This window comes from Rhinichthys klamathensis, unplaced genomic scaffold (genome assembly GCF_029890125.1).
Source record: "Rhinichthys klamathensis goyatoka isolate OS25496 unplaced genomic scaffold, OSU_Roscu_1.1 h1tg000422l_1, whole genome shotgun sequence".
Classification (NCBI taxonomy): domain Eukaryota; kingdom Metazoa; phylum Chordata; class Actinopteri; order Cypriniformes; family Leuciscidae; genus Rhinichthys; species Rhinichthys klamathensis.
The window spans coordinates 852,095-867,719 of NW_026606920.1; the positions used below are offsets into that span (position 1 = coordinate 852,095).

The 15,625-nt window shown below is 38.9% G+C and overlaps 1 protein-coding gene across 6 annotated transcripts in view; it reads left to right on the plus strand.

Moving 5' to 3' along the window:
• The first annotated feature begins 402 nt into the window (after window positions 1–402).
• kcnn1a (potassium intermediate/small conductance calcium-activated channel, subfamily N, member 1a) overlaps window positions 403–15,625 on the plus strand; it is a 31,296-nt gene continuing 16,073 nt past the window's right edge. For 4 of the 6 annotated variants that reach the window (XR_008803943.1, XR_008803942.1, XM_056235422.1 and 1 more), the window contains exons 1-2: window positions 403–1,490; window positions 13,608–14,057. Coding sequence is in view for 4 of the 6 variants with exons in the window: in XM_056235422.1 (XP_056091397.1) it covers window positions 522–1,490; window positions 13,608–14,057 (1,419 nt within the window). In the remaining 2 variants the exon portion in view is untranslated. The remainder of the gene's footprint in view (window positions 1,491–13,607; window positions 14,058–15,625) is intronic. The other 2 variants (XM_056235420.1, XM_056235421.1) reach the window with 2 other exon arrangements.

Consider the following 15,625-nt stretch of genomic DNA (forward strand, 5'->3'; position numbering starts at 1 on the left):
AACTTCATGATAATTTGAACAGCAGCATTATCAGACTCGCAATCGTCCTGACTGAATATGCCCGTCAGATTTTGCTTCACTATTGTCTTGCAAGTTGCACTCAGCCCTCCGTTATCATTATGCACGCGGAGGTTTGAACACAGGCTTTACGTCGTAACATTAACCAATTTATAACAACGGTGCACCTGTCATGTGAAGTGATGCTCGTTATTTTTTTATATTGCCATGCAATGGCAAAGGCTTGAAAAAGAAAATCCCGCCAAGACATTCAGCTTTCGCCTCGTGCATGACCTTGCTAATACCCAATTCACATTTCAGGTTTAATCTTATCAACTGTAAACATAAAGCGGTTTTCACACGAGGGCGGTGTTCATCTCAGTGATGACGTCACGAGGCAGGTCTTGCTCAAGCCCACCAATGAGACAAGTCAGATTGGTTCTTTTGGGGCACATCGCAATGAATGGGTGTCGGTGCTTTACAAGGCAAAGGAGCAACCACAACAAGACGCGGATATTGAGGGGATGCGGCATCGGCACGCGGGAGCTGTCCACCAGCCGCACACCAACGACGCGGACGCTCGTGACAGTCAGAAGGAAGGATCTAGTCCAGTCGCCCCGCTCTTTAGTCTGCCGCCCCCGCCGCCATCGATAAAGGAGCGATCCACCTCCTCACATCATAGCCGACATGTACAGTCTTGTCCGGACCGCGGCACCAGGAACGGCGAGTGCCTGCCTTTGACCGGCCGATGCATCCTCGCACAGGGAGCGCACAGTGACCGTCAGTCTTACGACAACCAGCCCTATCCGTTTCCAGGGGCCTCATCTGGCTATCAGTGTCATTCTGAGGGGCTCTCACAGAGCAGCCATTCTCCTCAGCAGAAATATTCCGTTTCCCCGCAGCCCTCCCCATCTGATCTGCTGCCGCCGCCTCTGCCTTCGCACATTTCTTATACGCGGGATACGCGCCAAAAGAGTGCTAATTACAAACAAGAGATTGTACAACGTGGCGTCGGGGAGGGGGGGCGTCGAGACCAAAACCAGTTGCTGCAGCAACCTTGTTATAATCAACAAAGGGACCCCTCCTTTGAGCTACTCTTGCCAAACTCTGGTCAAGGACAGATAAATGCACTCGAGGAAGCCGAGAAGGAGAGGCAATTAATTGAGCCTCAGGCTCAGTTACTGTTGGGCAGCAGCTTGCCCATCAACTACTGCATCAGCAGATCGGAGCAAGTGTGCAGAAACCAGCAGGAGCTGCTGTTGCAGCATCAGCATCAGGAACACAGACTCCAGCGGCAGCAGAGTGACCGAGACGGCAGGTACCAGGAGAGGGGAATCGCACTCTGTCAGCCGTATCAATGCGAGCGCGCGCTAGAGAGAAACTCGTCGGTGTCTAGTGGTGAAAACAGCAGCCCCCCGTACGGCTCCAGCAGTCAACTGTGGCCAGAGCCCCACGACAAGGAGGAAAGGAAAAATCGAGCAGGCAAACACAAGGTAGTTTTTTTGTATGTATGGACACCAGCACAGCTTTCAATATGCCACTCCTAGAATACGCTGCGTTATATGCGACCACGCCTGTTGTTGTTGTTATTTTGCTGTAAATAAAATACGAATAATCGTGAGGTTAAGCTTTTGAGTCGGCTAATTTGATTTACTAAAACGTGTATTCGTAAGCAGCCTATCACCATGATGACATCAAGCACACTGCATCTCATGCATACACTCACGCGGACATAAAACCCACTGTGCCTTTCACATCTCTCTCTCTCTCTCTCTCTCTCTCTCTCTCTCTCTCTCTCTCTCTCTCTCTCTCTCTCTCTCTCTCTCTCTCTCTCTCTCTCTCTCTCTCTCTCTCTCTCACTCTCACACACACACACACACACACACACACACACACACACACACACGTTTGTTAAATTTGACAGCATAATGTATCGCAAAACTTGAAATTCCTCTTAATTTAAAGGGTCTTATTGCAGTGCCCAAATTTGTATTATTAAATTAATAAAATTGTAGTTAAATATGATCATTCAAATGAGGAAAAAACTATGAAAAGGTTGGAAAATCATAATGGCATTTGAAAATTCAGAAAATTAATTTAAGTCTTCAATTAAGCTCTTATTATACAATTTCAACTAATCCTTACAGCCATACAAAGGCATAACGGCATAGTAAGTAATCCAGCACTGAAACTTTGATTGAATTTGGATAGATTTGATATCAATTTTCACTCTTCGTTTCCTCTGAGTCTGAGCACCCGTCTGCCACAGGACAGAACAGCTGAAATGAGATCCTATTTCGTTCATAACTCAATTATGATTTACCCAATTACTTATTTTTTTCTTTTGAATCTTCCTTTACATGTACAGGATTAAAACGAATTAAAACCACTGCAGAAATCTGTGTTATATGAATCTGTGCCACTTTTACAGCGTGCCCAAATAATGCCCTCATTATTTGCCGTGCCAGTGCCTTCATCTGCAGATCATTCAATAGACTCGAACAGCTCCCAGGGCTCCATTTATTTTTCTGACCCTGTTATCTGATGCCACTCACCGAGGCTCCATTCATGTCTCCATTCTGCTTCATGCTCTCAGGTTCTGAAATACCTTTTAATTGGTCAATCACAGTGGCTTATCTGCTTGGGTGGTAGTAGCCAAGGCTCATAAAGTAAGGGCTTATACACACAGAATATATGGACAAATAATTTAATCATTAAAATGTGGATTAGATCAAAATCAGCACGAATCCATTTCAATACGTTGGCTTATCATTGTATCATTGTTCTTCATCAAGAAGCATAATTGTCCATTTAGTAAAACATCCCATATCACAGGTATCTCTAATGCAAAGGATCACTTTTTGTGCACAGGAAAACATTTGTTTAGATTCTCTTCTTTCTGTGTTGTGGTTAATAATTCACTTTTAACCGTGTAATTTCTGCACTGTAAAAAAAGTTGCTGCCTTAATCAACTTGGATGTTTAAGTCATTTCAACCTAAATTACATTAAACTGACTTTAAAAAATGAGTTGAATCTTGCACAGGCCTAACTTATAAACTTATAACTAACTTATAACTTATTTTGGTGAGTTAAAGCAATGTAAAAAATATGTTGTCATAACTTATTGATCATATAATCTTTTACAGTGCACTAGTCTCACCAAATGGATTTGTAAAAATAATATAGAAAACTAAATCAAAAAAAAAAAAAAAAAAAAGAATTTTCAAATGTTTCCCGAACAAGTTACACTCAGCACCTTTAGCTAAAATGTTGTACTATGGTTCACCAATCATCCCAAATACAGACTTTTTCTTTTTAGCTGTTTTCAGAGTTTCAAGGTTGGATTAAACCCGAGCGGAGCACCGGTACGACAGGAAGAAAGCTAACAAAGGAAGAAAAATAAACTGACCTTTTCAAAGAAAAAAAAAACTCTTGATATCTGATGCTAGATAGTTGAAAGGAAGGTTACTAATGAGAGTATAGCCTACAGTCAAAGGAAATTCATTTAGGCAGAGAGTCTTATCAGTTGGGCAGAATATAGCGGGCAGGGTGGAGTCAGAGACCTTTAGTACTTCTGAATACTGTGCTCTATTGTGTACAAGCTTTGTTAATGGGAGACATGTTGCTCCAGTAATGCAAACAAAATGACTTTTGGAATACATAAACCTTACATCATTTTTCATCTGAAGAACTGCAACAAATAACCTTCGATATCTGTCCCACACGTCCATTAATTGATGCTCCATTCAATTTAATTGTATCATTAAATTAAGCTTTGATCCTTTTAGATCACGATTGCTTCACTCAAGACGTGTCTAGCTGTACCCTGCAGACACACTGGCAGTTTTCCCAACAGAAAAATGAGGGAAGATGTCATGTATAGTTATTTTTTTCCCCTTTTTTTCGGAAAATTAAACTGAATTTGATATTGGTTTTTGTTTGATATTGTTTAATAAATAACTTTGAATCAACATGCATAACATTTTGCTGGTGCTCTTTATAAAAATAACTGTTTACTTGTGTAGTCTGATATACTTACCGGTGTATTTGTAACATTTGTTCAACCACACTGTTCTGGCTAATAGCTTAAACAAAAACTATTTTGGCTTAGAGGGACCAATCAAGTATACAGTTTCAATATCATGTGACACAAACTGAAACCTAATAGTAGTTTGCTATTGTGGCGTGTGACACCACAGTTCCACAAGCACAGACATCGTGCTCTGAAAGGCTTAACATAAAACTGCGGTTTACTTGTAAATACTTTCTTATTCTTCCTTCAAGTCAGTGTTTAGTTTCCCTTCTTTGCTTGCTCAGTGATCCTTGCTCTGGTGTTGGAGTAATGTCATGCGAAACATCTGATAAACCTCTCTAATATAATTAATTAATAGATTATATGATGAAAAATTAAAGACTTTGTGAATGAAAACAATCAGCAATGTAGTGTCATATCAGTCCTATCTCCATATTAACACAATATCACTGTTATCAAACTGTCTATGGGCAGTGTTTGATATAATTAAGCACCAATATCTAAATGTATTACTGCCATGGCTTCTCTTTATCTATAATGAAGGCCTGGTTTTAATTCTCTGCATTATTTTTCATAGTATATGAATAAACTCATTATAGCGGCATGTGTCACTGATGTTCTCCTGTTTATAAAGGGGTTTACCACCTCAGGGTTTAATGCTGTTGTTCCAAAAGCCATGAAAGTCTGCTTCGGAAAAGCAATTGTAAGAAAGAGGACAAGGAAAGGGCTGTCTTTAACCTTTTAAAATTTCCTTCTAATAAAGTCTTTCATTCTTCCTTTATCTTCCTAGCCACCTCATTTCCTCTATGACTAAAAGGTCCATTTAAATGGAATCAGTTTACGCTAAAGATTTTAGGGAGGACATATTCAACCACAACAGCCCCATCATACAGAAAAGAATCACAGAGGCATTCAGTGTCTTTGGGCAGTACGCACATTCTCTGCGCTTTGCTTTTTTGTGCGTTTAATAATGCCTAGCATCATCAGGAAGTGCGTAGTTTAATCTCAGTTGATCCCCACAGGCTATTGCATGATATTGGTGAAAATGGAATTATTACTTTTCATTCACTAATGATACCTAATGGTCAAAATGCCAGTGTGATAACAGGAAATGTGTTAGACAGGGTGTTGCTTAAAGTGAGAATATGAGAAAACATTTCACCTCAGCTGGTATTCGAAAGTTGTTTTTTTAAATATGCAAATATCAAGATATGGAAATGTCTTGGTAAGAACATCTAAATAGAAATTATTAAACCTGAAATCAAAATGTTAAAGGAAATAAATGATTTTAGTCTCTAAACCTCTAGCTATTATTAGCATGCAAACATTATCATTATCATTTTTGTATTCCACTCTAGTTTGTATATGGTTATGGTTTTATATTGTTTTTTATTATAATGTTTTTTTTTGTTATAATTCTTTTTGATGACCTTTTCAGGTCAGTCCCAGTTGCGTTAGAAGTACTAGTGCACGATATATCGGCTGCCGATATAATATCGGCTGATATGGTCAATTTTTTACACATCGGTATCGTTCCGATGTAAAAATAGGGCCGATGTGAACAGGCCGATAATCATTCCTGTGTATTTGACGTGTGTGTAGATGTGAGTGTGGGGGCGGGGATGTTTGTTTTTGCACGAGCGCATACATTACACGTCACATAATGTGCTGAAGCAGGTGCTGGAGGCGGCAAAAAAAAGTCAAAGTCAGTTTAACTTTGCCTTTGGTGAGGGAGCAACGATGTCGTCTGTCTGGTCGTTCTTCAAAGTGTCTGAAGAGGATCCTCTCGCTATGTGTTTTCTATACAGAGATATCGACATCGGTAAATATCGGTATCGGCCATAACAGCAATATTAATATCATTATCGGTATCGGCCACAATTTTCACATCGGTGCATCACTAGTTAGAAGGAAACACTGAAAGGTTGCATAACGCATGCAAGCAAAGCAAACAGTGTGAATTTGTATAATGCACTGCAAGTACCCTCTCTTGGTCCTCCAGTACAAAATGTGTCCTTTTTGAAAACATGCCTACTAGTGATGTGGTTTTGCATTATAGCTTTCATACAAAGGTAGATGATTCTGTTGGCATATTCTCCCGTCACTAACGCAGTGATTTTTTTTAATGCCATCACTTTCAAAGTGGCCTCTTCTGTGTTCAGAGCCTCCTATTAATAGTACTGACATTAAAAATTTGACACACTCAAACTTGCATTAGCTGATGGGGTGTTTGGAAATGGTGTTGTATTAAGTTCAGAATAGCTAGGAAAGAAGTGATATGATATGGCAGTTGTATGTAAAGCCAAGTTGTTAGACTGAAAAGCCACTGTGACGGGCTTGTGTAAGTGTGTGTCTATCATAGATATGCATAGATGCCTCAGAGTCTGCTTCTGTTGGCCGCTATACGTAAGCTAAGCCGTCCGCAATATTAGAATGGTCAAAGCTGGTGTCTGCAACTGTAGTTATATGTATGTATGAATATCTACATCTGCAATAGTCTTCAGCAGATGATTTAGGATTTAATAAAACAAGATGAAGGCGTTAGCTAACACAACATTAAAAAGTTACCATAGTTTAAAAATCTGTAATATCCAGTTAATACATATAAAAACACAAAGAAACACATTCTCACCTGTGAAAGTTTATGCCATTTTTGGGGGAATTTAACGCCTTGTTCACACGGGGACGCGTTCAGTTGGATACGTAAACATTTTGTATCGTATCGGCGTTTCGTCCAGACGGATCTGGCTTTTTGGGAGCCTGAAACCGCTATTTTTTTAAACCCGGTCCTAGAGTGGATAAATCTGAAAACGACACCCTTGCGTTTTCGTGCGTATAGCCAGTTCGTATATTTTGTGAAACATCACATTATGTCATCATCACCCCATGCGTCGACCCTAGTCCGACACCGGTACGTCACGTAACAGCAACAACAACTGCGGACTACATGCTTGTGTACTCGTGCTGCAGAAGCTACTGAGCCTCTTTTATTTCTTTATTTATTATTTACTTAAATCTATTTTTATTTTATTTCTTTACTTTACTTATTTCCTTATATTTTATTTTATATGCCATGATTAAGACATTTCATATTTTGTACCAGGCCATTTATGGTTGTTTAGCCTATTGTTCAATAAAGTTCTTGGTAAAAGAAGAAGAAGAAGCTACTGAGCCTAATATGTGTTCTATACATAGACAGTAAAAAAAATGGACACAGCGACCCCATAGACTTCAACGGAGAAAAGGGAAGTCAATTAGAAGCACCCACTTTCTGATTGCCGAGCGCACTGCGCAGTGCTCACACTGAGCTTGATGACGTAGATGTGACGTGATCAACCTGTCTCACAGTTGTACGTCTTCTAGTAGCTGTGCCAAGAGGAATCTGAATCATTCCCTTCCGAATCTTGCAGAGCCAAAGATCGTGAGTAGGAGCTGTCCATGAGCTAACAGCAACTTTATGACTCTCTGGGCTTCTCCCTTGACTTTATGTCTCCACATCCCCCCGATTGCGCGCGAGGTTCTACTTCTGTCTATACGGTAATTTCTCTACTGTGCGACAGAGAGTCGCATGGTTATGACGCAATCGTTAGCCTATTTTTACAAAAACTGCTTCTACGGGGCCATAACGTAAGATACAAAGTAATGGAGCCTTTTATACATTGTCGTGTTTCTTTAGAAATAAACAATGGACAAATGAAGTCTTTAAACGCCTCAGATGTAAAGTTATTCGCTGTCAAAGTGACGCCAAAATGAATGGGAGTCAATGGAATGCTAACAGCAGGTGAAGGCTTGTTAGCCAATGGCGGCCCCCGGGGAGACTTCAGTTTCCGGCTGGTGGATTACCCCTTTGGTTCTATACAGCGGCAAGGTTTATGCACATGCTCCAAGTCTTCTCTGTTTTTAGTGCATCTCTGTGGCAAAATAACAGCGCCACATACTGGTCTGGCATGTATAGTACATCGTTTTGAGTCGGTTTCAGTGGTTTCATGCGTATGCAGATATTTCTTGAGACGACGCCGTGTTTACGCAATTTCTTTTTAGAATGAGGGAAAAAAAATATTGGATAGGGAAAGCTCTGGCTTCGTGTGGATGTGGCCTAAATCTCAGCGGTTTTTAGAGGCTGCACAATATTGTGGCATCTTGGAAAACTTATTGATTTTTACTGTGAGTGATAACAGCATCGGCGTGTTGACTGTTCCAAGATGGCAGATGCGTCAACGTGTCTGGAGTGGTTAACTTAAATGTGTACATACATATCTATACTGTCTATGATGTCTGGATGAGATTTTACATTCCAACAGTCGAATTGTTTGTAATCAGAGTATCTATTCCATATTCATTTGATTAGATTTACATAAACATTTAGTTGAGCGCTAATGAATAGGTTCTGTGGAAATATATTGGATTTTGATTACCCAGTGCAAATGTGAGGTGACAGCTAACACATATTTGTAGTCAACATTATTAATTTGTGAAGAAGTTTCTGCTAAAGCAAGATTTTGCCATTTTTTTCTCTTTTGTTCAAGAATGTAGAGAGCAGGTCCAAAACAATGCAACAGAAGAGACCAGCATATTTTGTTCTGTTGTAATCTCTGTGATGATTTTTTGTGGCACTGATGTTCAGTACATGAGCATGAAGACCTTTTTTAAATTATCAATATTATTGACCAATTCTGAATATTTAGTTCATGCTTATTTCCTCGATTTTTAATTTTAGATTTTCCATCATCCATACGTTTCCGCCATAGTTGAGTAAAAAATATAATTCTGTAAGTCATAATAATAAGAAAATTTCTCGTAATTATGAGTTAACATCTCGTAATAATGAGAAAATTTCTCGTAATAATGAAAAACTTTCTCGTAATAATGACTTAACATCTCATAATAATGAGAAACTTTCTCGTAATAATGACTTAACATCTCATAATGAGAAACTTCGTAATAATGAGAAACTTTCTCGTAATATTGACTTAACATCTAGTAATAATGAGAAACTTTCTCGTAATAATGAAAAACGTTCTCGTAATTATGACTTAAAGGAGCTGTATGTAAGAAATGTATTTGAATTAATCATAAAAGGGCCCTGATATGTCACTAGACATTGAGAAATCATGTTAATTTCAAATACTTATATCACTGACAACAGTAGTCCGGCCAGGATATTGTCATTTAAAAAGTGAAGTTGCAGCCCTCAACTGATGTTGATGTTGTCATGTTGTGTTTTGGTCTGATGCTCCACCCTCCACCTATCGACCATTCACGAAGTCAGTAGTGTTGCGCCATCCGGGTTGCCAGCTCTGCTCTAGTTGCCACAGCTGCAGCTACACACGTGTCGGATAAAAAAATGCAGCCGATCTGGCAACCTCGAGTCAGGGGGGAGGGGGAGGGGATACACCACTCTACAGTAATTTGAAAGTGATTGCAGTACCGGTTTTGGCCACAATCTTACATACAGCTCCTTTAACATCTCGTAATAATGAGAAACTTTCTCGTAATAATGAAAAACTTTCTCGTAATTATGACTTAACATCTCGTAATAATGAGAAACTTTCTCATAATAATGAGAAACTTTCTCATAATAATAATGAGAAACTTTCTCATAATAATGAGAAACTTTCTCATAATAATGAGAAACTTCGTAATAATGAGAAACTTTCTCGTAATATTGACTTAACATCTCGTTATGATAGGAAACTTTCTCATAATAATCACTTAAAGGTAGGGTATGGGTTTTGCAAAACGGCTGGCAGATTTTGAAAATACACAACTCAAAAGGTCCTACCTTCTTTCCTCCAACGCTGGCCCTGACTCCACCCATTCGAAGAACATGGACGCGCAATCATGCATCTGCAAAACTCAGATGCGCGAGATTGCACTTACTCTCTCTCTCTCTCTGTACCGTCCGGGGCGACTTGCACTTACTGTGACTGGGTCACGAGCTTTGAGTATGTGCACACAGGGGACACGCGCGAGGGGTATGGGGGAGGGGGGGATGGTACGACCGTTTGATTGACGCACTTACAGTCCAATGATTCTAGGTGGTCTTGGAAATGATTGGCTGGAGTTTTTAGAGGCCTGCCCGTTCCACAGATGATTAAATTGCTTAATTTTCATTTCAGTGCTTCTAACTCAGTGGCTGTAAGTGTCACAGTGTCTGGTTTGTGTTTCCCTGGGTATCCACCAGAGGTCCTCTTCCACCACTGTGTCCTTACATTTAGACTACATTTCCCATCATCCTGTCACTCATTGATTATTGCTCACAGCTGTTTCCCGTCACCTATCTGTGTGTATCCTGTTTGTTTCTGTGATTGTCATCGAGTCCTTGTTTAATGTTATTCGCACCTCGGAGTTCTTGTCATGTTTTGTTTCTTGTTTTTGGACTGTGTTATATGGATTTTGACGCTTTGCCTGGCTGATTACGATTTTGGATTACCCCAATAAAACCACTGCACTTGGATCTAACCTTTTGTGTGCGCGTCGTGATAGTAAGTGGGTTAAGGAATAGGATTTCAAGTGATTTTGAAAAAATGCTCAAAAAAGAAAATCACATACCCCACCTTTAAAGGGATACTCCACTTTTTTTGGAAATAGGCTCATTTTACAACTGTAATGATATGACGCAGCGCCTGAAAATAGGCCACCTTCCGTCAACACAACGGAACTATTTTCAGGCGCTGCGTCATATCATTACGCCTGCTGCACTCATGGTACGGCAGTGAAGTTTCTTGATTATAGGAATGAGAGTATAGTTCCTAGCCATATCAGCCTAGAAAATCGCAACTTTACATTTTCCGTCGGTCTTAGCGCACGATGTAACTACAGAAGAGTCAAGTTTTAAATAGGAAAAATATCGAAACTCTTTGGTAATTTTTTTTTAGAAATGCTAATGGTCTTGTCCACTTCAATGATGTATGCTAAGCTATGCTAAAAGTGGTACCGCCAGAACCGGAGATCGGCTGAATGGATTCAAAAACGGTAAAACTCAACAGTTTAACTATGGGGGAGTTGTAAAATGAGCCTATTTCCAAAAAAAGTGGAGTATCCCTTTAACATCTCATAATAATGAGAAACTTTCTCGTGACTTATTTTCTCGCACTTCTACTCATGCTCAAAGCAGTGGAGCAGAAGGGAGTGCCACACTAGCGACATCCGCTGGTCAATATTCATTTGTATTTTTGTGTATGAACAAGCAGCAACACAGAAGGGTGATTCATGGATTTCAAATAGATGGAGGAATGATAAGACAGCACACCTTTCCAAATCTGTTAAAGAACGCTTCATCTGGAAATCTGTGTACAATTTTCAAGTATTTTCTAGTTTTTTCTCATATTTTCGGTACATGAGCATGAAGACCTTTTTTAAATTATCAATATTATTATTTATCAGTATTGACCAATACTGAATATTTAGTTCATGCTTATTTCCTCAATTTTTTATTTTAGATTTTCCATCATCCATACGTTTCCGCCATATGTTGAGTAAAAATATAATTATGTAAGTCATAATAATGAGAAACTTTCTCGTAATGACTTAACATCTCGTAATTATGACTTAACATCGCGTAATAATGAGAAACTTTCTCATAATAATGAAAAACTTTCTCGTAATAATGAGAAACTTTCTCATAATAATGAAAAACTTTCTCGTAATAATGACTTAACATCGCGTAAAAATGAGAAACTTTCTCATAATAATGACAAACTTTCTCGTAATAATGACTTAACACCGTGATTCGGTGGCTCTGAATTGTCAAAACACCATTCCAACTGCTTGCTACGGATGCGAAAAATGCAGAAAATCGAACCCCATACGATCCGATAAGCTAAAGTCCCAAAAAGTTGGCGTGTTCCTTTAAGTCATTATTATGAGAAAATTTCTCATTATTATGAGATACTTATGTCATAATTATGAGAAAGTTTCTCATTATTATGACTTAGAGAATTATATTTTTTTACTCAACTGTGGTGGAAACGGGCTTCCATAGAAACGGGCTTCCATAGTTGCCTAATCTGTCATAATATTAAAATAATTATAATATCGGCCAAAATTTTTATATCTGTGCAGCCCTAATTGCTTTTATAAAACTGTTCTAAACAAGAAGTATATAAGTTAATTATTAATCGCAATTATTTGAGATGGCTGGATAACTGTGATAATTTTACAGTTTAAATTTTAGTCACATTTTGTCATTCAAATAAAGTAAATTTAAGCGTGTTAAGAAATGCCAGCATTCGTGTAAAGTTGGTCTTTACAGTTTCACACAGATATTATATGTTTGCTGGGCTCCAGTGTGAATATAAAGTGGACCAAGAAGAAATATATATTTATATATTACCTTAAAAATTTAATTATATCATTCCAAGACGCCGAAAATATACAAATACAATAAAAATTCATGATCTTAACGGGCCTAATTGCGAGTATTCCAATTTCAGCTCCACTATATTTTCCACTGTTTGCTCACCTGTGAGAGAAACATGGATCCAGGAGTGTGAGAGAACACCAGTACCACAGCTTTCACAAAGCCCACTCCTCACTCCAGGCTAACAGTGAAACATCCAAACGTCATTATACCTCTCCATATTGGGATATTTAGCCGCTAACCATCACGATTGCTGCACATCTGTTCTGTGTGGGTAATTTCTGCCATTGTATTCCTTCAGAGGGCTGAACTAAAAAGAAATACTGTCTTTTTTTATTTGTTTATCCATATTGTCAGAGCAGTAGACAGTTTATCAGACCTCACAGTTTGCTCATTATAAAATTAGATCATTCACACACAACTATATTAAAGTGTATCGATTTATACTTGTTTACTGTCCAAATTACATTTAGGGGCTGTTTACACCTGGCCACTTCATGCGTTTTCTGTGATCGGATAGCTATCCGATCGTGAAAAGACCAGGTGTAAATGCCCCCCGAAACGGCCGCATTCCAGACGAAACTGGGCAAGTGTAAATGCATCTGGTTGTTGAAACCACATATGTTAATTTTACTCCTCCCAAAAATTCTAAAAAATAAACGTGTGAGAGCGTGTTATATAGGCTATATGTCATGTTATAGTCAGATATGACACGCTACTGCAACACGCATTACCGCAGATGAGCAGCTGAGCGTTTATTCCTCAAGCCAACGTGCAAACTATCGCAAAAGTGAAAGTAAGTCGCAGACGCTTAACGCACAATCAGCTTCATTAAAAGTAAAGAAACAAAATGATCTTACCAGGGCTGTTGCCGCTCTCTCTTATTGCCGTCTTTGATTTAGAAATTAGCTGATGATCAATAAAATGCAGCATATATCTGTTACTTTCGGTGACGTGCACTCAATTAAATCTGGATATAGCGCGGTAATTGAAGATCGGATTTATATCCGTTTTGCAAAAACACATTTATGTGACCAGGTGTAAATGGAATCGTTGTCATTGTGATACACTGAGGTGTGAAGATGCTACAGTAGGTTTCTGATGAAATGAACCTTGGGACACACATGGAGCAGGGCCAATAGAGTAGATTAATGCTGGGTTTCAGTGTATATGCTGCTGACACCTATTTGTCTGTATTTGATTTTTGCTGACAGGCACATGCTGAGCGAACTAAGCTGAGCCATGCTGGATCCAAGCCCTCCCTCTCCGAGAGCAGTCACTCACTCCCTCAGATAGCCATGAACAGCTGCAAGTACAATGGAGGAGTGGTAAGACCACTGGGCAGCCTGGCGGCGTCACGACGCAACCTAGCAGAGCATGACTCTGAGACCCAGCCGCTCCAGACTCTTCACAGCTCCGGCCTGGAAGTGGTCGTCTCCAAGGGAGGTGGCGAGGACCCCAGCAAGGCGTCCAATGAGAGCCTGGTCCGAGAGAGTGGCAACGCACCACAGAAAAAAAATAAAGATATTGGCTACAAGTTGGGCCACAGGAGGGCACTTTTTGAGAAGCGCAAGCGGCTAAGTGACTATGCCCTAATATTCGGTATGTTTGGGATCGTTGTCATGGTAACTGAGACTGAACTATCCTGGGGGGTTTACACTAAGGTAGGTGCTTCCTCTTTTCATGTTGCCCCATACATATGCAAAATATGCACATGATAAGCAGTGGGATCCAAATGGTTGAGACCACAGTGAAATTCTGGGATTAAAAATCTCAACCTAAAAATAAACAGAAATTTTAGAAAAATCTCAAATAAATAAGTAATAAGTAATTTTCTGCACTATGTATAGGTCACTAATACATTCGTACATTAAAAAAATGAATACATTTGTGAAATTGATCAACTTGAGCGCTGCTGTCAATACAGCAAAAAGGACAAACAAAAAGACATTCTGGAATTCATGATAATTTTTCAATTAAAATTTTCAAGCAAATGATTATGCTGATAATAGATTTTTTAATAAAGAAATCTTAATAGTTTAACATGTAAAATTTTCACTAGTGGTCTCAGTCCTTTGGAGCCCACTATTCCTCATGTCATCCCTCATAACCTTTGGCATAAATAGCCACCATTGTAGTACATACATACACTATCGTTCAAAAGTTTGGGGTCAGTGAGAATTTTATTTTTTTATTTTTTTTATTTTTTGGAGGAAAGAAATCAATACTTTTATTTATCAAGGACAGTAAAGACATTTATAATGTTACAAAAGATTCTATTTCAAACAAATGCTGTTCTTTTGAACTTCCTATTCATCAAAGAATCCTAAAAAAAAAAAAAAAAAACTGTACAACTGACAGACCAACAACTGTTTCAACATTGATAATAATAATAAATGTTTCTTGAGCATCAAATCCTCATATTATACTGATTTGTGAAGGATCATTTGACACTGAAGACACTGACACTGGTGATGCTGAAAATTCAGCTTTGATCACAGGAATAAATTACACTTTACTATATATTCACACAGAAAACAGCTGATTTACACTGGAATAATATTTAATACTATAACTGATTTTTGTTGTATTTTTAATCAAATAAGCGCAGCCATGGTTAGCAGAAGAGAATTCTTTTAAAAGTATTTAAAATCGTACCGACCCCAAACTTTTGAACGGTAGTGTATATCATATTAATATTTGTCCTCTAAACCACATCGATCTACTCTGGGATGTAGCTCTTCTCATCTCCTTACTGTTTTGTAGTCTTTTTCACAAGCAGTACTGGAGGGCTGAAATGCTATAAACTTTGAGGTAGGCCTATTACAGACAACTCCCAAAGCGATTCTTAATGCAGGGTCCACAAAATGAGGTGTTTGGTACTGTGACCACTCAGTTCCCTTGAGATGTGGATTTTGTAATGGTTGTGCTATTTCTAGCCATGTGGGAGAGAACTGCTACACTGCTACTGTCACATTCAGCTGAATTAACCGAATTATCACATGGCTTGATCTTGCACGAAAAGAAAAGAAAAAGAAAAGCGAGCAACAATGGCATGTGAATGTCAGCAGGAAAGAAAGTCACTCCAGATGTGTTTGTTAGGAATCTGACCTTTGAAAAAAAACCTTCCGGTGACCAACAGGTGCAATAATTAGTTTACTGTGTAATTTGTCACACGGGAAATTTATAACAATTTCAGACCTAATTTTTCCGTAGAGGGACCATTGGGACC